Source organism: Rattus norvegicus, chromosome 9 (assembly GCF_021556685.1).
Source record: "Rattus norvegicus strain SHRSP/BbbUtx chromosome 9, alternate assembly SHRSP_T2T, whole genome shotgun sequence".
Classification (NCBI taxonomy): domain Eukaryota; kingdom Metazoa; phylum Chordata; class Mammalia; order Rodentia; family Muridae; genus Rattus; species Rattus norvegicus.
The window spans coordinates 91255338-91277876 of record NC_141542.1 but is presented as its reverse complement, the minus strand read 5'-3'; the positions used below and the strand labels follow the sequence as shown (position 1 = coordinate 91277876).

The 22539-nt window shown below is 45.3% G+C and overlaps 2 protein-coding genes across 42 annotated transcripts in view; one reads left to right on the top strand and one right to left on the bottom strand.

Annotated features, from left to right (window-relative positions):
• Plcd4 (phospholipase C, delta 4) overlaps positions 1-22539 on the bottom strand; it is a 25256-nt gene extending 2717 nt beyond the window's left edge. For 3 of the 38 annotated variants that reach the window (XM_087564586.1, XM_087564599.1, XM_087564604.1), the window contains exons 1-12: positions 22403-22539; positions 17987-18042; positions 17584-17742; positions 16335-16563; positions 14512-14647; positions 13215-13446; positions 8549-8750; positions 7216-7360; positions 6030-6182; positions 3105-3299; positions 1336-1504; positions 723-839 (exon numbers count right to left, since the gene is read on the bottom strand). In XM_087564586.1, coding sequence (XP_087420712.1) covers positions 723-839; positions 1336-1504; positions 3105-3299; positions 6030-6182; positions 7216-7360; positions 8549-8750; positions 13215-13446; positions 14512-14647; positions 16335-16563; positions 17584-17742; positions 17987-18008 — 1759 coding nt within the window. In that variant the 5' untranslated portion in view covers positions 18009-18042; positions 22403-22539. 38 annotated transcript variants of the gene reach the window in all.
• The window catches only part of Usp37 (ubiquitin specific peptidase 37), a 100005-nt gene continuing 98407 nt past the window's right edge, over positions 20942-22539 (top strand). For 2 of the 4 annotated variants that reach the window (XM_087564338.1, XM_087564334.1), the window contains exon 1: positions 20942-21037. The gene's annotated coding sequence lies outside the window, so the exon portion shown is untranslated. The remainder of the gene's footprint in view (positions 21038-22539) is intronic. The other 2 variants (XM_087564339.1, XM_087564336.1) reach the window with 1 other exon arrangement.

The following is a 22539-nucleotide window of genomic DNA, read 5'->3' as shown; positions in this document are numbered from 1 at the left end:
ATGTTTGTATTACATGCATGCACACACATCCTCCTTGGCCTTCTTAACCCCCTTTTCAGGGGGATTAGAAGGTAGTAGGTATAAGGATGCCTGCTGGAGTTAGGATGCACACTTAGAAGACTGAGGAAAGGGCTGGAGCAATGGCTCAGTGGTTAAGAGCACCGACTGTGCTTCCAGAGGTCCTGAGTTCAATTCCCAGCAACCACATGGCTCACAACCATCTGTAATGAGATCTGATGCCCTCTTCTGGTGTGTCTGAAGACAGCTACAGTGTACTCATATATACATAAAATTTAAAAAAAAGTTTAGAAGACTGAGGAAAGAGGACATAGTTTGAACCCAGCTTAGGCTATAGAACAGAGCATGGTCCTCAAATCAGTGTCTGCTGCAAACATTCCAATAGATAGGACCATGTTTCGCACCTTTTTATTTCCCTTAGTACTCCTTTAAAACATGCCCCCTAGGCTCAGTGGTTAAGAGCACTGACTGCTCTTCCAGGGGTCCTGAGTTCAATTCCCAGCAACCACATGGTGGCTCACAACCACCGGTAACAGATTCTGGTGTATCTCAAGACAGCTACAATGTAAATAAATAAAATGTTAAAAAAAACAAAAAAAAAACAAAAACATCCCCCTAACCTCCACTGCCATTTTCTCTAGGGAATTTACCTCCCATCAGCTGATTCTCCACTCCCTTCCTCCCCGTCCCTGCTGCCTCCTCACCCATTTGGCAGCCAACATTCCAGTGTTCCTGGGGGTTATAGTTCGATGAATCTGTCCTCAGACCACTGGGGTATACACGGCATAGCTGTCTGGCATTGTGCTGTACAAACTCATTGCCTGTAAGGGTATAGAGAAGGGGATGGAAATTCTGTCTCTAAGGTGGGTTCTCCTGCTTCCCTGGTCCCAAGGACTCTTTCTACTTACTTCACTATTCTTAAAATCAGGCTGGCTCCAGAAAGGTGACCGCCTCCCCAACATTTTTTTTTTTTTTGCTCACTCTTCACAAATCTTTTGTGGGTTGATAACATAACTTAGTGAAGTGCTTGCCTAGTGGGCATAAAGCCCTGGGTTTGCACCCGGGCACTGCGAAAACTGGCAATGGTGGTGCACAGGATAATTCCAGAACTTGGAAGACAGAGACAAAAGGATCAGAAGTTCAAGGTGATCCTTAACTACAGAGCAAGTTCGAGGTCAGACTGGGGTATATGAGACTATCTTAAGCCTGCTCTTAAGTTTCTGAACTCCATCTCTCTATTGCTTCCTTGTTCTGTTTCTTGGGATTTACTTCCCTGCCTGCTAGACCTGAAGTGACCCATTCCACTTTTCTCCTGACCTGCCTCCCTGATGAGGTTCTTGGCCTTGGACTCAGAAAAGGATGAAATGTCGTAGATGTGGTAGTTTTCTTTGGAGTGAGTGAAGCTGCAGAAGGGAGCAGTCCTCAAGTAGACAACCAGGGCAGATAGGTCTGGGCATAGGATGGTTGTGGAACTCTGGAGAAGAAACTGGACAGGGAGAAAGTATTGAATTTGGCATGGTCTGGAGAGAGAGAGAGAGAAGAAGCTAGTGGCCATCCAACCTAAGCCTCTGCCCACTGCCTCCCCACTGTCTCCCTCCTGCCTCACCTTCTTTGGCAAGAGAATGGACTCAGGAATGGAATTAGGAGCCTGGGCCAAAACATGAGCACAGATAAGCAGACAAGACATCGGACACTTCATAACCTGGGGGTGAGGATGGGAATAGAGGCAATCTGCATATACTGCACAGATCAGTTTCAGTTCTGAATTTGGAATGTCATTTCTATGCTACATCTGGGGTAAAGAGTCTTTACTATTTGTAAACAAAGAGGCATCAGTCTCCCTGCCTCTCTTAAAAACAAATGAACAATAATCATCTTCGGTCAAAATGTATACGATCCTTGCATGATGATGCATGCCTTTAATCCCAGCACTCAAGAGTCAGAGGCAGGTAGATCTCTATGAGTTTGAGCCTAGCTTGGTCTTGACAATGAGTTTCAGGTAACCCAAGGATATGTATTGAGACTGCCTCAAAAGACAAAACAAACCAAAAAGCACGTGAATCCAGTCAGAGCCATCAAAGAATGATGGTCACAAAATCCACACTGTAAGAATCTGAGGACCCCAGAGTGTTATCTTTGGATTTATCTCCTTAATTCCCATCGTCATCCCTACATATGACAACAGACTTAAACACCACAGCCTCAGAACAGGATAAGTCATAAGTCAGCTGCGTAAGCCATGCAAGTGCACAAGACAGAGAAATGCAGACATCACTTTTGGACCCTGGAGGTCCCACCAACACTACCTTTTCTCACTTGGCCTCCCCCTATTTGGATTGCTTCTCCTCAAATGTATCCTTTCCAGAACATTTTCTCTAACTAATCCATTATAGATGAGTCTGAAATCACAGCATTCAGTGGTCCAGAAACTTCTATTCAGGCAATAAAATAGCTATACACACACATACAGAGAGAGAGAGACAGAGAGACAGACAGAGAGAGAGACAGAGTGACAGAGAGACAGACAGAGGCAAAGAGAAACAGAGACAGAGGGACAGAGACAGGCGAGTGACATTCAGATTTGCCTTTAAGGAGTTTGTGAAAAACCAAGTTTTGTCCAGAGTCACTTAAAACCCTTCATCTCTCCCTGCTGTCCTTGTCTTCTTTCTTGAACTTGCCTCTCTACCCATCAGAAACTATCTATTTACCCTACCTGAAACACCCCATGCCACTTGGACCCAGGAGAGAGCCAAGCAAGGGTTTCAACTAGAGAGGTTCTACATTCGTCCATTTTGAATAAGAAGCTTTGGTCTAAGATTTCGTGATCCAGGACGTTGGGAAGCCACCACAATGCTTGTGTAGATGGCAGCAGATGGCGCACAGTGTTGCTGTAGATGGCATAATGCATAGTGATTCAGTAGAGGCCTTTCTCCTCTGTGGCTCTCCACCCTGGCTAGCTCTAGACTTTTCAGAAACAGGACCTAGCTTGTAATGCATGCTGACAAAACATCATTCCAAAACAAACAAACAAAAAACCAAACCAAACCAAACAAAAGAAACAACAACAAAACTTAGTCCTGATTCACCTTCTTCTTGTTCTTGCTCTTGTTCCCAGAGGCCTGCTCCTGGGACTCGGGCTGAGACTGCATGTCAAGCTCAGCGGAGGCTGGGTCCAGATCTGACCCCTCATCTTTCTCCAGCTCTTCTTCCTCCTTGTCAGACTCAACAACCTCAATTGTTCTCAACTTCTTTCCTTTTACCAAGATCTTCCCCCGAAGCTGCTAGAGGACAAAAACAGAGACATGTCTACTTGTCTGTTCAAGTTCCTCCTGAAAATAAGTGGAGCTCTCACCATCTCAGAGACAGAAGAAGAACGTGGGCTGTCAGAAGTTTCCTAGACAGGAATTGATTCCTTAATACACTTGGTGGAGTCACTTATGTTCAAACAAATGGATGATGTTTCACGTGCAAATGGATGATGTTTCACGTGAAAAAAAAAAAGAATCAATAGGCCCCCCTCACACTGTGCACACTGAAATCCCCTTAAAGATTTGCATATATGAAGGGCATAGGAGTATGAAGAGAGACAGTTTTTTTGAATAGTCATATAGTAGAAGAGTCTTTAGAGAAGACATGAATTGAGAGGTGGTCTCTCGAGCTGTAGTGCCAGCACTTTGAAGGCCTAGGCAGGCAGGACTAGATGCTAAGAAGTGGCAAGCATGCTAGCACACACTCAAAAAACTCAGAGCAACAACAAAAGCAGAAGCCCTTCTTTTCAATGTTTGCCTTTATGAATCATCTCACTGTGGAGTTGCTTGTAGTTATTTCTCTTCTGTTGGTTGCATTTGGTATTTTTTCTAGAGAGTAGTTTGGCAATAATAATCAAAATTGTTAAAATGCAATCTGTGTGTGTGTGTGTGTGTGTGTGTGTGTGTGTGTGTGTGTGTGTGTTTTGAGCAAAGGTATCATATAGCATAGGCTGGCTTTCAGCTCACAACATACTAGAGACAGGTCTTGAACTCCTGACCCTCCTGATCCCACCTCCCAGATACTGGAATCACTACATTTGGCTAAAATGTAAACTCTTTGGCCAACACCTTTACATACTATAATACCACCACCAATGTCCTATCTAGAATGCAAACACTTTAACCCAGAAATTCAAAGAAAGACTGAATAGGGTTGGGGATTTAGCTCAGTGGTAGAGCGCTTACCTAGCAAGCACAAGGCCCTGGGTTCGGTCCCCAGCTCCGAAAAAAAGAAAACACACACACACACACACACACACACACACACACAAAAGAAAGACTGAATAGACCAAGCACATGGACAAGATAAAAAATTAAGAACCCAAGTGTCTGCTAAGTGTGGAACTGAATAAATGACAGCCCTACATTGCGTCAGCATAGAACAGCACACTGAAGAGCTAGAGAGGAAAAGATAGTGCTGGGTATGTAGTTCAGTGGATAGTGTGCTTGCCTAGTATGCACACGCCTCTGGCTTCAACCAACTGTGGTGGCACACACCAAGTCATCCCAGTACTGGGAAGTGGAGAAAGGAGGATGAGAGGTTCAAAGGTAACCTGGGCTACATTAGAACCTGTCTCAAAAGAAAAAAATGTTGGACAGTGTGGGCTCACCACTTGAGTGGCAAAAACAGGCTGGCCTGATCTACAGAGTGAGTTTCAGGACAGTCAGGGCTGTGCAGAGAATCCCTGTCTCAAAAGAGGGGGAGGGGGAGGAAAATATATTCATGAAAACATACATATGATATGAAACTTAAAAATATTAACAATAATCCCATTCATGGTTTTTCTAATATGAATTTGTACATATAGACATGCGCGCGCGCACACACACACACACACACACACACACGTTTATTTAAGCGTTTAAAAAAAATCTGAAGGAGCTGAAAAAGGTGGCTCACTTAGCCAAGTACTTCCCCAACATGTACAAGGCTCTGAGTCTGAGCCCCAGCATATCATAATCGGGTGTTGCAGCACAGACTTGTAATACTAGTACTTGGGACATAAAGGCAGGAAGAACAGAGGTTCAAGGAAAGGTCATTCTTAGCTATATGTAACAAGTTTAAGACCAGCCTAGGCTTCATGAGAACCTGTCTCAAGGAGGAAGAGAATCAGGAGAAGAGGAAGGAGGAGGAGGAGGGGAAGGAAGAGGAGGAAGGGAAGGAGAAGGGAGGAGGGGAAGGAGGAGAAGGGAGGAAGGGAAGGATGGGAAGGAGGGGAAGGAGGGGAAGGAGGAAATGGAGGTATTGGTAACGGCTTGAAGTGCAGCCCAGTGGTACAGCTTAGCATCAGTGAAGTTTAGAGATGAGTGAAAATAAATCCACTGGGCCAGCAAGATGGCTCAGTGAGTAGAGGCACTTGCCAAAAGCCTGGTGATCACAGTTTGATCTCCATGACCACATAGAAGATGGAGAGAATCATTCCTGTTGATCTCCACACTTGTGTTTTGCCATGGCACATATACCACTACCACTCCTGCCTCAAAACAAAACAAACAAACAAACAAACAAATGCGATGTTAAACCTATTGATATATAATGCTATTGACATATAATGCTATGGAAGTGGCTAGAATAATAATGGGGGAGATTTCCCTTTCTCTATATTGCTTGAAAAGTCTTATGAATTATAAGCTATCAAGAAATATTAAGGGCTTGGGACGTAGCTTAGTTAGTAGAGTGCTTTCCTAGAGTACAAAAGACCCTGGGCTTGATCCCCAGCACCACAGAAACTAGGCATGGTAGTGCATGCCTAAAACCTCAGTACTTGGAAGGTGAAGAGAGGAAGGTCAGGAGTTCAAAACCAGCCTTGGCTACATGAGATCTTGTCTCCAAAAACAAATAAACAAACAAAAAGAAAACAAAACCCCTCATCAACAGGTAAGATGGCCCATCTAAAGATAGGAGGAGACAGGAATGTAGAAGGAGCCATGGTGAGATTGTGAAAGACATAGTAGGGCCTGGCTGGGCCACAGAGTCCCTACCTCTGGCGAGGGCATTATATCAATCAGTTGTTCCTCTAGGGTGGTACTCAGCAGCTGCTCTCCCAGGATCGCAATCAGATGGTGTGCCATGGTCTTCTGCTGTTCCCAAGTGCAGTGGTTATCCAGAGATAAGATGAGTGGGTAGTCTGACGACTGGCAGAGAGGAGGGGTTGAGACACTCAACTATAAACCCTATAACCTCCTACTCCAAGTCCTGGATCCCTAGGCCTCTACTTGTAAGCTCCAATGAATTGCTGATTGCTAAACTCCCACAACCCCATTATAGGATTCTGTGAGAACTTGATAAATCTCAGGTCCATTCCTTGGGACATAGTCACATATAAGGGACACTGCTGAGACCCTAAGTCTTATACCAAATCTGATCTAAGTCATTCGGAGGCCTTTTGAGTTTTCAGTCTCAGTGTGGATGTCAGATTATTCCTTTAGTTATGATCTCATCATCTGTAGATTCCTATTGTCCTCCAGCCCAACTCACCCATGTTTCTGTTCCTGTCCCCATCTTCCCCTACATAGGTAAAAGACAGTTTTAACTAATTGCTAGTATGAGTACTGTATGAATACTAATTACCAGTAACAAATGCCACACTTATAGTAATCCTTTAATATTTGTACTATGCTTTAGAGTTAAAAACTTCTTTTATCGGGGCTGGAGAGATGGCTCAGCGGTTAAGAGCACTGACTGCTCTTCCAGAGGTCCTGAGTTCAATTCCCAGCAACCACATGGTGGCTCACAACCATCTGTAATGGGATCTGATGCCTTCTTCTGGTGTGTCTGAAGACAGTATACTCACATACATAAAATAATAAATAAATAAATCTTTAAAAAAAAACTTCTTTTATCAATTGGGCAGTGGTGGCACACACCACTTGGGAGGCAGAGGCAGGTGGATCTGAGTTTAAGGCCAGCCTGGTCTACATAAGTGAGTTCTAGGACAGCTACAGCTACACAGTGAAACCCTGGCTTAAAAAAGCAAGCAAACAAACAAACATGCAAACTATATATTATATATAATATATTATATAAAATAAAATAACAAAAAAAAACCCTTTCTTTGTCTGTATCACACTGCCTGCATTGTTCATCTGCCCTTCCAACCCTCACCAGTTACATTTTCCCCCAACCTTCTTGTCTTTTTTAGTGTTATTCCCAACCTTGGGCTACTACCTGGAAGGCATATTGTGCTAATGTTGCCAAAACATCTTTGAACAGGATACGAGAGGTCAGTGTACGCCCATGATAAACAACGGGCTCTCCGTCAGGTCCGTCCCATGTATCCACCTCCACACAGCGGCACCCCCGTTTCAAGGCCCTGCAAGAATCCCAAACCCCCAGAGGCAGGAGAAGTCACAGTGTGATCTCCCTAAAGAGCCGCCTCTCACTTCTCTGGAAAGCACCCTGCTCTCTAGCACTTTCCTAACCAGAGCACTTTGAGTGCTATTTCTCTACATAGACATCTCAGTCCACTGGGCCATGGCTTCAGCTCCCATCTATCTCTGCCTAGGCCCAGTTTGTAATCTTTTTTTTTTTTTTTTTGGTTCTTTTTTTCGGAGCTGGGGACCGAACCCAGGGCCTTGCGCTTCCTAGGTAAGCGCTCTACCACTGAGCTAAATCCCCAGCCCCCCCAGTTTGTAATCTTACACATTACCTCACAATATTTCCACTATTGTGGATTCTCTCCAATCCAGGCATGTGCCCCCCCCTTCCCAACAGAACTGAACCCAGGCTGCCATACGTGCCTTACAATGTGTACCCTTTAAGCTACCCAGTCGCTCAGTGGCCAGTGCTATAATCTGTCTGATTATTCGGTCCCATCATGACTAATCACAATAATGGCAACCACCACTTATTAGCTACTGACTGATAGTTTGTGCCCTTTAGTCTTCTTAAGAACCCTGACAGAATGGGCTCCGTAATCATCTAGATTTCCCAGAGAAATGTACAGAGGTTAATTAGCCCCCAGAACACCAAGAGAACTAGAATTTGACCCAAAGTGGATTGACTCCAGAGTGGATTTAACTCTACCGGACATTGCCTTTCCTTGAAGGCAATGGTTCTCAACTTGTGGAACCCCAAAAGTTTGGCAAACTTCTGTCTCCAAAAAGTTACATTATGATTCATAACAGTAGCAAGATTACAGCTATGGAGTAGCAACAAAAATAATTCTACTGTTGGGAGACACCAGAGCACGAGGAGCTGGATTAAAGGGTTGAAGCATTAGAAAGGCTGAGAACCACTGCTTTAAAGCATCCCAAGTACTAACCCAAAACAAGCATCAGGGGTCCTAAGTTCTCAATTTTCCCAGCTTGTGGCAAAAAGAAGGATCCATTTATTCATAGGATTTTATCACCATTCTGCTAATGTCCAAGATGCTCTCCAAGTGCCTCAGGGATCCAGGGATCCTAAGGTCCTAAGCTGTATCTCAGCCTCTGTTATCTACCCCTTAGCTTCCCACACGCAGTCCGTCTCATGGGTAGGTCCCCCTCATACCGCCACGTACCGTATGTATCCTTCAACGCTGCTCTGGCCACAAAACTGGTCACCCAGTAGGTAGGTGTTGTGAGAGGAGTTGATGTAGTAGTGACTCAGAGGCTGAGTCATATCCTGATAGATAGGGAGGCAGTCGGGGTTGAAGATGTTTCCATCCGCTGAGCAGAGGTAGCTGAGGAAGCCATCCTTGCTCAGCACACGTAGCAATCTGCCTAGGGTGTGGAGTGGGGGCCACGAGAGTGAGAAGCTCTAAGTAAGAGGTCCAGCATACACACAAGCCTATTCTCCAGGCCCCTCCCTTGGGGTCCCATCTAAGGGTAGGTGCCTATTCCCAGTCAGCAGATCCCAAATGTGCCTCTTGTTGTATCTCCCATTTACAATGTTCCTTCTTAGGTTGGTGGCTCAGTCTCTGCAAAGGAGAGAGGGGATTAGGGGGTTGGGGGGAGCTCTGCGAGGAGGGACTGGGAAGGAAGGCAGCATTTGGGATGTAAAGAAAAATAATTAGTTAATTTTAAAAAAAAAGTTCTGGGGCTGGAGAGATGACTCAGTGATTAAGAGCACTGACTGCGGGGTTGGGGATTTAGCTCAGTGGTAGAGCGCTTGCCTAGGAAGCGCAAGGCCCTGGGTTCAGTCCCCAGCTCCGGGAAAAAAAAAGAACCAAAAAAAAAAAAAAAAAAAAAAAAAAGAGCACTGACTGCTCTTCCAGAGGTCCTGAGTTCAAATCCCAGCAATCACATGGTGGCTCACAACCATCTTAATGAGATTTGATGGCCTCCTTCTGGTATGTCTGAAGACAGTTACAATGTACTTATGTATAATAAATAAATCTTAAAAAAAAAAAGTCCCTTCTCATAGGCTGTTCCCCAGCTACCTAGCCCCTCCCCCATCTCTCTCTTTAGGACAGGATCTCCCTAGGTAGCTCTAACCAGTGTAGAACTCTATGTGGACTAGGCTTGCCTCAAACACACAGAGTGCTAAGTGTAGTGGTGAATACTTTTAATCTCAGTCCTCGGGAGACAGAGGAAGGAGGATCTCTGAGTTCTAGGCTAGCCTTGTCTACATAGTGAGTTCTGAGTGAGTTCCAAGACAGCCAGAGCTATGTAGTGAGACTCTTGTCTTGGAAACAGAACACCAGCCACACAGAGATCTTTCTGCCTCTCCTGGAATTGAAGGCATGTGCCACAAGGCTCTCGAGCTCACTTCACTCTCTCTCACTCCTGTTTTTCACTTTGTGTTCGTGTATGATGTAGGTGAAGGGGGTACTTGTGCTAGGGCACATGTCTGAAGGTCAGAGGGCAATTGGCCAGAATCTCCTCCCCTCTAGCAGCATGTGGGTCCACAGGCTCAAGCTCGGGTCATTAAGCTTGGCAACGAGTGCTCTGTCCACTGAGTCACCTTGCCAACCCTTCTGAGTGATTTCCTTTTATAAATAACATTTCTATCACTAAAAAAAGGTTTTGCAGGACTTGGTAGTGCACACCTATAATTCCACCACTTGAGGCAGAGGCCATGGGATTTTGACTGGATTCAAGGTAGTCTTGGTCACATCACGAGGTCCTATCTTTTTTCTTTTTTCTTTCTTTTTTTTCTTTTTTGATGGACTTGGTGGGGTTTTATTGTGGGTTTCTTTTAATGTGCTAGCTATTTTTTTTTCTTTTTTCTTTTTTCGGAGCTGGGGACCGAACCCAGGGCCTTGAACTTGCTAGGCAAGCGCTCTACCACTGAGCTAAATCCCCAACCCCTACTTTTATTTTTTTACAGCCCACTCATTATTCCTATCCCAGTCTACCCTCCCACAGTTCCAAATCCCATTCCTCCTCCCTCCTGTCTCTATGATGTCTCTACCCTCTCACCCCCAAAATCAAGTCCTGTCTTAAAAAACTAACAGACCAAATACTCTAGTCCAGTGTCATCCAACAGAACTGTTTTTGACTGTGAGGGTGCTCTATTCTGCTGTTAGACACAGCAGCCCTTAGATATATGTATTTTTGAGCACTTGATTTTAGTCCATTTAGAGGTACGTAGTTTTTGGAGTATGTTCACAATTTGACAGCACAGAATCCAGTCTCAAGGCCTAAGTATAATAAATCTAGAAAAGTTATTAGCATCATGACCAAAATGCTTGTGCCTTCTTCCTTGGGCCGTGCAGCTCCAGGACCTTGTGACGAGGTGTTTGGAGGGACATTTATCACTATCTTCTTAGGCTATGCTCTTGCTGAGGAATGGTCCTCGACTCCTTCCCTGGGCCCCACTGTTCTAAGTATGGACTTCATCTATAACAACAATGACTAGCAGCTATGGGCGGGCACTCGCCCCTAAGAGAATGGCAGCAGTTTGGAAGTCTCAGTTGAAGGCCCCACTTTTCAACACGATGCTTTGGAATTCAGTTCTCAACATGTGCACATCAGAGGATGCCTCTGGCTCATAGCAGGGGTAATTGATGTAATCCATCCTGCTCTGGGAACAGAAGATCCATTTTTTTCTTCTGACCTCTTCAGTTTTATTTTCTGCCTGGCATGGTTGTACACACTTGTTTGGGGGGTTTTGTTTTGAGACAGGTTTCTCTGTGTAACCCTGACTGTCCTGGAACTTACTCTGTAGACCAGGCTGTCCTCCAGCTCAGGGACCCACCTACTTCTGCTTCCCAAGTGCTGGGACCAAAGGTGTGCACCTCCACCATAGCCCAGCTGACTTTATCATTTCCTTCCTTCCTTCTTCCTTTTTTCCTTCCTTTCTTTCCTTTTATTAAAAAAAAATTAATTTATTTTGTATATGAGTACTCTCATCTACAAGCCAGAAGAGGGCATCAGATCCCTTTACAGATGGCTGTGAGCCACCATGTGGTTGCTGGGACTTGAACTCAGGACCTCTGGAAGAGCAATCAGTGCTCTTCTTAACCGTTGAGCCAGCTCATCAGCCCCAACTTTATCATTTTCATAAGAGACACTATTTGAAGGATGACGGGGCTTTGGATCCCAGCTTCATTCTCATTGGCTGCTGGCTTCTAGAAAATTATTTAATCTCTCTTTTATTTGTACCTTATTTTGTTTGTATATGTGTATGAGTGTGGTGTGAGCACATACGTGTATGAGTGTGTATGTGGAGGCCAGAGGAGAATATCAAATGTACGGTTTCATCATATTCTACCTTATTTATTGAACAAGGTCTCTCACTGAACCTGAAACTAGGGTGACAGTTAGCAAACCCTGTTGACTCCCATCTCTTCCCTCCATTCCACATCACTGAGGTCACAGGCAAAGGACTGGCTTTTTTTTTTTTTTAAGATTTATTTATTTTATGTGTATGAGTGCCCTATATGCATGTACACCTGCATGCCAGAAGAGGGCATCAGATCACATTATAGGCGGTTGTGAGCCATCATGGGGTTTCTGGGACTTGAACTCTTAACTCTTTTTTTTTTTTTTTAAGATTTATTTATTTGGGGCTGGAGAGATGGCTCAGCGGTTAAAAGCACTGACTGCTCTTCCAGAGGTCCTGAGTTCAATTCCCAGCAACCACATGGTGGCTCACAACCATCTGTAATGGCGATCTGATGCCCTCTTCTGGTGTGTCTGAAGACAGCTACATGTACTCATAAAATAAATAAAGCTTTTAAAAAAAAAGATTTATTTATTTATTTTATGTACAGCATTCTGTCTGCATATGTGACTGCAGGCCAGAAAAGGGCATCAGATCTCATTACAGATGGTTGTGAGCCACCATATGGTTGCTGGGAATTGAACTCAGGACCTCTGGAAGAGCAGTTGGCACTCTTAAGCACTGAGCCATCTCTCCAGCCCCAGGCCTGGCTTTTTACATGGATGTTAGGATCTGAACTCAGGTTACCATGCTTGCACAGCAAATGCTCTTACTCACTGAGCTACCTCCCCAGCTCCCCATTTGATCTTTCTAAAGCTCTACTATATATACTAAAACTTAAGAGTAGAGCCCATCTTATCAGGAAGGCTAAAACAAGATGTTAGCACGTTGCAGGATATTCCATGAAATCCCGATGGATTGGGTGTTTTCTATTTTTCAAAGTTGCCGTGAGGACTAAATTAAGTGAAGAATGTGGAAGTGTTTTGTAAATAATTTACAATGGAGATAAACTTCTCGAGCTCTAAAGAGAATGGAGGGATGGAAGTGAGTCCCCTAAGAGGAAAGTAGAGGAGAGTAATATTTTAGTTGTACTTATCAAATGCCAGTTACTCATGACTGCCCCAGGCCTAAGCTGATTGGATTCCTGATTTAAGAGCTTAAGGACTCAAGACCAACTTTAAGAACTTCCAGGAAGCTAACTTTTAAAAGGAGTAACAGCCATGAAGCACAGGGCAAAAGAATTGTTGTGTAGGGAGGAGTTGGGAGGGAGGGATCGAGTGCTTCCTTCTTCCACTGATGACAAAGCTGATAAGGTGATGTGATGTGAAATGTGAGCTTAGGGAAGCGACAGGACCTCAAGCTCTTCCTCCTAAGGAATAAAGGTCTATCTGTGTCTTAACTGACAGGGAAGGCCTGCCCTACTTTAAGTGATGTGGTTCAGTGAGATGATTGGGGAGGAGTCTAGGAGAGGGGTGGACTCAGCCCTTCCCTACAGTAGGAGAAAACGCTGTGTCTGGGTCTTTGTTTAGCACCCCTTCCCCAGTCCTATGTCTAACATCTACACACTCAGTTCTTACCATTCTCAGAAGGCTCATAGCGGTCAATGAGTTTCAGAGCAAGGTCAGAGGAATGGTCGCTTTCTTTCTGTTCCTCTCTAAGGAAATCTACAAATTCCAGCAAGGTCAGCTTCTGTTTGTCAGATGAAAAGTTCTCAAATAGTTCTTCAATCTCAGTGCGCTTAGTCAGGGCCTTATAGAACTGTACAAATTCTTCTGAATCCAGAGTATTAGATTGGGAAACATCTGCTTCCTGCAAGAGATTTAGCCAAGCATGGATAACTCTGAGAAATTCTCTGAGAAATTGAATGATCTTCATTTTTTCTCTAGGGTTGTATGGTCAAGTTTCAGGAATCTCTCTCTCTCTCTCTCTCTCTCTCTCTCTCTCTCTCTCTCTCTCTCTCTCTCTGTGTGTGTGTCTGTGAGTGTGTGTGTGTGTGCCCGCGCGCGTGTCTGTCTGTCTGTTTCTGTTACTGTCTCTCTCTAGGGAGTAGCCCCTAACAAACACACACACACACACACACACACACACACACACACACCATGATGTGCCTGGTTTTTTACACAGATGCTGGAGTAGAATTAGAATCCCATTCTTACATGGCAATCACTTTAACAACAGAGGGTACTGTAAGGGTCACCTTAACATGTGTTTATAAAACTCTCAGAGTTCCTGACACTTCACATGATTACAAGTCACTCTAATAAATAAAAGACAAAGTTGGGCTGGAGAGATGACTCAGCGGTTAAGAGCCCCGACTGCTCTTCCAGAGGTCCTGAGTTCAATTCCCAGGGACCACATGGTGGCTCACAACCATTTGTAAAGAGATCCGATGCCCTTTTCTGGTGTATCTGAAGACAGCTACAATGTACTTATATATAATAAATGAATAAAAAAAAAGGACAAAGTTTTACCCCTGTCATTTAATGTGAAATGGAATTTTTGGTTTGCTTAGTTTTTTGAGACAGGCTTCCTCTATGTAGCCCTGGCTGTCCTAAAACTTGCTCTGTAGACTAGGCTGGCCTTGAACTAAGAGATCTGCTTGCCTCTGGCTCCCAAGTGCTGGGACTGAAGGCACGTACCGACATGCCCAGATCTTAACTTAATGTTATTTTTCTTTTCTAGAGATTATGATTCATCCTCCCAACAAGACTGAATGGCCAGAACCTCATTCCCCACACAGGTCCTCACACAGGTCCCACTGAACTTATTACGGTAGTGGAATACACAGGAGTCAAGAAATGAATGCTACTAGGTGGGGTAGGTCTCTACTAGAGACCTTCTGGCTCCTGCAAACCCTCCCCAGCAAGCACGCACCTGAAAAAGACTGAAGGCATATTCTTCATCCATTTCCACATTCATCAGAAGCAGCAGCCGTTGAGCTTCTCTGAAACTCATCCGGCTGTCCTGGTTTCTGTCTGCTTGTTGGAACCATTCTCTCAACATTCCAGCTCTGAGTCAAGGCAAAAACTTGGTGTGTGCAATGCATCTGTGCGGGGTTGTGTGTGTGTGTGTGTGTGTGTGTGTGTGTGTGTGTGTGTGTGTGTTCGTTCATTGAACCCCTCCTCCTGTCTTTGTTGTCAGTTTCTCTCCCAAGCCACTTCATTCTCCACATAGCTTCTAGAATAATCTCTCCTGAACATAAATCTATCTTGTCACTGGATGGCCTAGGTGCTTGCAGGGACCTACCTCCCTGTTGTCTACAGAAAGAAACAAATTCTAACACAGAAATTAAGATCCCCCTACCCTTGTCATCCGGCCCAGTCCAGCCTTTTTTCTCACTGTATCTTTCTTTGTCCTTTTGCCAGACTCAGTAGCTCCTTCCTCTGACCATCGCCCGACCTGCTTCCTCAATCTCCCTTCCCTGAACCCTTTATTTATGCTATCCTCTTCCCACACTTCTTCAGGCTTACACTGTACTACTTTCCTTTCTTTCTTCCTTTGTCAGGGTCCCATGTAGCCAAGAAAGACTTTGACCTTCTGATCCTCTTCCTTCTGCCTCCTGGGTACTAGGATTACAGGCACATGTTACCATGGCAACAGTGCTGGGCTCAAACCCAGGGCTTCTCACATGCTAGGGGGAAGCACTTCACCAACAGAGCTACATCTCTGGTCCAAAATCACATGCTATTTCCTCCCTGGCACTTTCTCAGAACACTCTTCGGTACAATTGAGTATTTCTCTAATTTAGTACTTAAACTATTTACACAAATCGATTCTTTCCACTAACTAAAGTAAAATATATGGTCTTCTTGATCTTGATGTCATTAAAACCAGGTACAATGATGGATACAACCTGGCTAATGGGTGCTAAATGAATGTACATGCATGAAGTAACGTGCAATATAGAAACCTTTTTTACAGGGCTGGAGAGATGGCTCGGTGGTTAAGAGCACTGACTGCTCTTCCAGAGGTCCTGAGTTCAATTCCCAGCAACCACATGGTGGCTCACAACCATCTGTAATGGGATCTGATGCCCTCTTCTGGTGTGTCTGAAGACAGCTACAGTGTACTCACATACATGAAAATAAATAATATTTTTTTATGTGTATTGGAAGGTTTGCAAGCCAATGTGTGTGTGGCGGGGGAAGGTATCAGGGAGGTCTCAGAGGACAAGGTGCAAGAGTAAGTTCTCCTACCACGTGGGCTCCATGGATTGAGTTCAGGTTGTCAGGCTTGGTGATAAGCACCTTCTCTCACTGAAATATCTCACTGACTTCATCTAGGAATCTTTTTTTTTTTCTTTTTTTCGGAGCTGGGGACTGAACCCAGGGCCTTGTGCTTCGTAGGCAAGCGCTCTACCACTGAGCTAAATCCCCAACCCCTTCATCTAGGAATCTGGAAGTGAGTCTACACCACTGCACCCTCTAGGAGCTCCTTCCCACACCTGTGGTAGTGAATGCGTGCTACTGGGATGTCTGTTTAGCTCACAGGAGCAGCACTTTGCTTGCCCTTCTTCCTCTCATTGCCCCTCCTATCCTGGGTTCTCAGTCTCCTTCCTTGGCTCTGACTGTCAGACATCTCTCGTTCAGAATCATCAGCTCTACACTGGCCCGCTTGGGTTCATTTCTGCAACCTTTCCATATTCCCTTGGTTCTTCAGTAACCCCTGCCCGCACCCTAGCTCAATCGAGTTGATACTGATCCAGCTGCTCCTGGTAGTTCATTCTGGCGACGAGATCCACCAACAGCTGGAGTCCTCGCATCCAAGTCTGGGCCTCTTCAACACTGTTGGCCACTAGGTCCAGGTTGGGGCGGCGCCCATTAAAGACAATGGTGAAGCCTTGCTCCAGGGGGAACTCTTCCACCAGATAGCGCAACAGCTCAGAATCCTGGCCCTTACGGATCCTCTCCACATCAGAGATTGAAACTGCCAGAGAAGAAGCAGGTGGGAGCGTTGAGGAGTCTGACGCACAACAGGGGAAAGGAATGCGGACTAGGACTCCCTTCTCTACGGAGACACAGAGAGGAGGAACCTGAGCTTCTAAAGGTTGGATCCTAAAGGACACTCGGATAAGATGATGGAGACCCAGTGGTTCAGGAGTTTGTGTGACTCCACATTTTCTTAGGCAGCACAGCAAGGAGGTTCAGCTAGATGTGGCAAGACCTGACTCCCAGTCACCAGCTGACTGTGTGAAGACCCAAACTTAACCCCTTAAGTGTCCACATCTTAAAGAATGGACAGTCCCGTTCTTGGCAGGAGAGCTAGTGGGGCTGACAGTTACACACCAGAAGAGGGTAGTGCTTGCTTATGTTTAAGAGGAGTTAGAGGAATTCTTCCAGTCTCTACCTCAGCTCGAAATGGTGTGGCTCATGAGTATTGATTATGTCTCTAGAGCAGGCTCTTTATTCTGTGACCAAGTGTTTAAAGGTAGCATAATGAGCTTGGCCAACAGGGTTGGCATGATATTGGGCTGCATTTTATGCTTTGAAATATTATAATGGCTAACGTTTATGAAATCCATCAAGGTTTCCTGTTGGATGCTTCACATATTAGCTTGGCAGGTCTCTATAATTTAGAGGTAGGTGCAGGTTAGCCCCCATTTTGTAGATGAGAAACTTTAGTTCACTTAAGTAATTTGTCCAAAGCAACTCAACCAGAAAGTGGCCTAACCAGGATTTTAATCCAGACGGGGTGACATCATATCACAGTCATAATAACCATGGGGATCTATCATGTGTCAGGGCTCTTCTAAGCCCCTTCTTTACAATAACTGATTTAACCCATTACAGTCTTACAGAGGCAAGAGATGTTTGTCATCTTGTATAGAGCCACACAAGTGGGCCTGCACAATCACAAGATCCTGGTCCCTCCTCTGCCTTCAAACTTAGGGATTCCTAGGAGACCTGCCCACCCAGATCCCCACCCACAGCAATCGAGGTCACTCACAAGTGGGCTTGGATATGCTTTCAAGGTGCCGCCCATGCCAGACCGTCATGCCGTCATCCTGAAGTCTGAAGTATCTTAGCTTCTTCCAGCTTTTGGTCCTCACCTTGCGCATCATCGTTCCTTTTTGCATCAGCAGCAGGTCCTGATTAGTGGTCAGTACTGAGCCAAGAAAAGCAGGGACGGGGTTGGGGATTTAGCTCAGCGGTAGAGCGCTTGCCTAGCAAGTGCAAGGCCCTGGGTTCAGTCCTCAGCTCCGGTAAAAAAAAGAAAAGAAAAGCAAAGCAGGGACTTATTTACCCAGTGGGAAGACTAGGGGGTCCAGAGGAGCACTGAATCCAGGGTCTAATCTCCTCCCACCCCCTGGGCTTTCCTCCACGACGTCTTCCCATGCAGGGGTACTCACGCTTTTGAATCTGAGATGCCATCCCCCACTGCTCCACCAGCTGGTGCCAGAGTCACCTAAAGGAACAAGGAGCAGCAAAGGGCTTTGGGTGAATCCTGGAGTTAAAGAGAAGGAGAAAGAAACCCAGGGATCTCCTCAGTGGCATGTATCAGGCACTTCAGCTCATCTATAGCTATTTGCAGTTCTGAGTTAGCTGACCCTGAGGCTCAGTTAGGTTAAGAAACCTGTACGCAGGTTGGAATTTAAAATACAGACATCTATCTTCGTTAACTAGTTCCCATGGCTGTCTGCAGGAAGGGATGAAGCAGGGCATGTTCCAAACACTCTCTTGCTACCCTACACTCCTTGGGTAACATGGCTCATTCCCCACGTCCTTGTTAGAGTCTGCCATCTTGCTGCCGACCTTCGTGAGAACCTAGAATCTGTCCACATCCTAGCTGTCTCTCCTCCAGATAGAACTTTTCCATTATTCTCTCCCTAGACCCTGTCTATGCACTCGTGTACGTGTGCCAAGTTGCTAAAGAGCTGGGGCAGAATCTGTTTTCTTTCTTTCTTTGAGACAGTCTCGTGTAGCCATGGCTGGCTTTGAACTCCTGATTCTCCTGCTCCCACCTTTTGGGGGATCACAGATGCGAGTCACCATGCCCAGCATCAGGTTCAGCTCCTGATGAACTTGTGCTGAAACTGACGAATCTCAAAGTGTGAGTGAGAGACCTACGCTTAAACAGAAATGTGCTGTAAATGCTCATTTAAAGTTTATACTTTTGACAGCGATAAACGTGTGAGAGAGAACTTCAAAATTCTGGGAAGTAGCTGGCTCTGGTGAAACATGCCTGTAATCCCAACATTTAGGAGCTTAAGGCTAGCCTCAGCCACTTAGTAAGTTCTTGGTCAACCTGGGTTATATGAGACCTGTCTCACAGGAACAAAAAAGGGAAAAAATAACTCAGATCTGTAAAGTGATCCTTCAGTCAGCATTCCATTAAATCATCATGCAGTTTTAGGCTAGAGAGATGGCATAGCCTTCGAGAGCACTGGCTGCTCTTCCAGAGAGTCCAGGTTCAATTCCAACACTGACACAGTGGCTCACAACTATCTGTAACTCCAATTCCAAAAGATCCAGCATCTTCTTCTGGCTTCAGTGGTGCATAGACATGCATTCAGGAAAAATACCCATATACACAAAACCAATAAAACATTCTCATTCAGAGAATGAGAATAAACATTCTCATTCAGTCCGACTCCTAAACTTTTACAGGTGAATAAGAGAATAATCTAAGATGTGAAGAGACCTGTGAGTCACACAGCACATAAGAACACGCACATAAGAACCCTAACTGGTTTTTTTTTTTGTTTTTTTGTTTTTTGTTTTTGTTTTTGTTTTTGTTTTTTTTTTTTTGAGATAGGGTCTCTCCTTGTAGCCCTGGCTCTTCTAGAATTCCCTCTGTAGACCAAGCTGGCCTCAAACTCACAGAGATTCCCCCGTCATCTCTCTGTCTCTCAATTGCTGGGGTTAAAGATGTGTGTCACTCTGCCCTGCTTTTCTGTCCATCTTTAATAAGAAGACCTATAAAGTCACCTAGTTAGGACTAACTCCTTTTGAGACAAAGTCTCTCTTTATATTCCTGACTGTTCTGGAACTCACTCTGTAGACCAGGCTGGCCTTGAACTTAGAGATCTGCCTGCCTCTGCCTCCCAAGCACTGAGGTTGTGCAGCACCACACCTGGCAGTCACCCTAAGATTACAGGAGTCACAGAGGAGAATGTACTTTCTCTGGCTTAAAGACCTAGAGAGGGTTCCCTAGAGGGGTAGAGGAGTGAGGGGCAAAGGAGAGAAACAGCTGTGACAGTTTTAGGAGAAGTGAGTATGTGCTCCTAGCTAAGAGCCCTCTGGATGGAAGAAGGGTTCCAAAGAGCTCCTTCAGGGACAGGAAGCATCTTTTTCCCAGGTTTGGAGGCACTATTTGGAATCTTCATACAACTTAAAACCGCTGTATGAAGACCAGAGGACAAAGTAATGGGTCACCCTTAACTTCCTTGGCTGCTCAGACCACAGTGGGCTGAGGGTGACCTGAGATCACAGCTTCCAGCTTGTAGATACAGGACTCTGTAGTTGGTCTTGGGATTGGAAGAAGACAGAATTACCTTCTCTGTTCCTGTATCCAGGACCTTATGTGTCCTGGAACATGGGAAACCTGAGACTAGAGCCCAGGATCCAAAAACAGTTTCCCAAACCAGCCTTAAAAAATGACTTTGTCCCTTTTTTCCCTATCTAATCTGTCTCCCCACTCAAGAGCAGTGGCATTAACTTGTATCTATGAGGGGTACAGTCAGAAATGTCAGCAGCACCTCGGGGAAGCCACAGCATACGAGACCTGAGCTTCATGGAGGAGACTGAAGACCAGAAAGACTGGCTGTCCTGTCAGGGTCCTTCAGTGACACAAACTGCAATAGATTACAGCTCTCTCTACAACTGGTGCAGAGTTCGCCAACTCTTCCCTTAGAAAGGGCGTTCTCCAGAAGGCATGTTGAAAGAAGGCCTGGGATCAGTGAGGGACATCCATCATCTTTCTCTCCACTCCATCATCTTCCGAGTCCCCTACATCCCGCCAAACAACTTCCTTTTCTTCCCGTTGGCTTGCCTTTCCCATCCCATGCCTGAATCTTTCTTTTCCTTTCTTCCTAGCTCACTCCTTTCTCTCTCACCAGCCTCTCTGCTCACTCAAGTCAAGCTTTTTGCGTTCTCTTCTTCTTAACCTTCTCCTCCTCCTCTTTCTCCATCACCTTTCCTTCCGTTCCCTTCCTTTATCTCCACTAACTCCCAATAGCCCTGGTTCTCAGCCCCTTTAAGGATTTTGCGTCTACAGTCCGGGAGAGAGGGCACTTTCATTTGGACACTCAGTAACATGCCTCTCCTTTCAGCCTCACTTTCCCCCGTATCCTAGGAGACCGACTAAACAAAGTGCCCAAAGAATGTGTTAGAACCTGAATGTTCCAGGGCTCGGTGTTCCCGCTGGTGTCTGAAAGGAAGGATGGTTACAACGGATGCAGGTGCAGTGGGGAGAGAAGAAAGGGGGCTTGGGAGAGGGGGACACAAAGGATAAAATTCTAAAAGTAAGAGACATTGGGTCAGCTGGACACGATGGTAATCTTAACATGTGGGAACAGAAGGATCAGGCATTCAAGGATCATCCTTGGCTACATAGGAAGTTTGAGGGTGACCTGGGTCCAGGGTGGGGGGAGCACATATACATGTATTTGGGATCTTTGAGGATACAGATAATCACGTTGCTAATCCCAAACACAGACTTTTCTAGTACTAGTGGCCCAATATTAACAGAGCAAGCAAGACTTGGTCCTGCACTTCCAAGTGGCTTTATATGACCCTCAGATAGAGTTTGGAAGCGTCAGCACCAGGTGCCAATGATATTATAGTAGGAAGTCAGGGTATCTCGAATTTCTTTCTGGGAGGCAAGAAGGAAGAGAGCTATTTTGTCTATGTTCTCTCTTCTGAAAAGGGTTATGGCTAACCTGTTTCGTATAAAGTAGATAGAATGGCTCTGCTCACAGGTCATAACCCTTAGAATGTTAGAACTTGAAGGCCCTCTCTTTTTCTTTTTCTTTCTTTTTTTTTTTTTTTTCCGGAGCTGAGGACCGAACCCAAGCGCTTTACCACTGAGCTAAATCACCAACCCCTTGAAGGCCCTCTCAAGTCCAGAGACTTAAGCCTAGATCGATTATCTCCAGGAGAGTGTCTTAGAACCTGCCAGATTCTGATTTCTAAGAATGAGGAGAGCATATTTAGTGGGCAACCTGATCATCAGTCCCGGTTCAAAGGCAACCCTGGGGGGCCCTAAATCCTATTACAGATCAAACAATTGTCTGTGGCTTTAAGGTCCCATGGCATACAACCTGCTAGTGTACCAAGAACTTGCCTTGGCTTGTTAAGCAGGCAAAAACCAGAGCACAGAATGAACTCAAATCCTGACTCTTTCCAACGTTGTCTTAAAATTATCTCTTTATTACGAGGAGTTCTGAAGTCTCATGAGTTTTGGACAGCCTTCATTTGTTACCCTCAACAGTCTATTAATGCATCTTCATTGATGAGAATCTATTCTAATTCTGCCCCCTGTCTTACTGGGGTGGATTCGCCTCTGAGAAGTGGCTAGGGTTAGCACTCGTGGCCCTGGACAGCTAAGAGGTTTCTCTATAAAAGGGTAATTGACACATCTGGGAAGAAAATAGTTTTTAAGAGTCAGAGAAGCTAAACTGAAGAGAACCAGGGAGGGAGATCTGTGGAGCCTCGGGGTGGGAAAAAGAGCCTAGTTTAACCTAATACAGGCATCTCCAGGGCTGAGTTAGGATTCACGCAGCACTCAGTTTGGCCAGAGGTTGATTAGAGCTCAGGGTCCTTACCGTGGGTAGGATAGTAATCCTGTGTCTGTGAGCGTCGTCTCCCGAGCTCCACAATGCTCTCCACTGAGAATGAGAAGACTCCTTTTCTCCTTTGCACTTGACTGCTTCTACCCTGCTGCAGTTTGCCGGCTGTAACT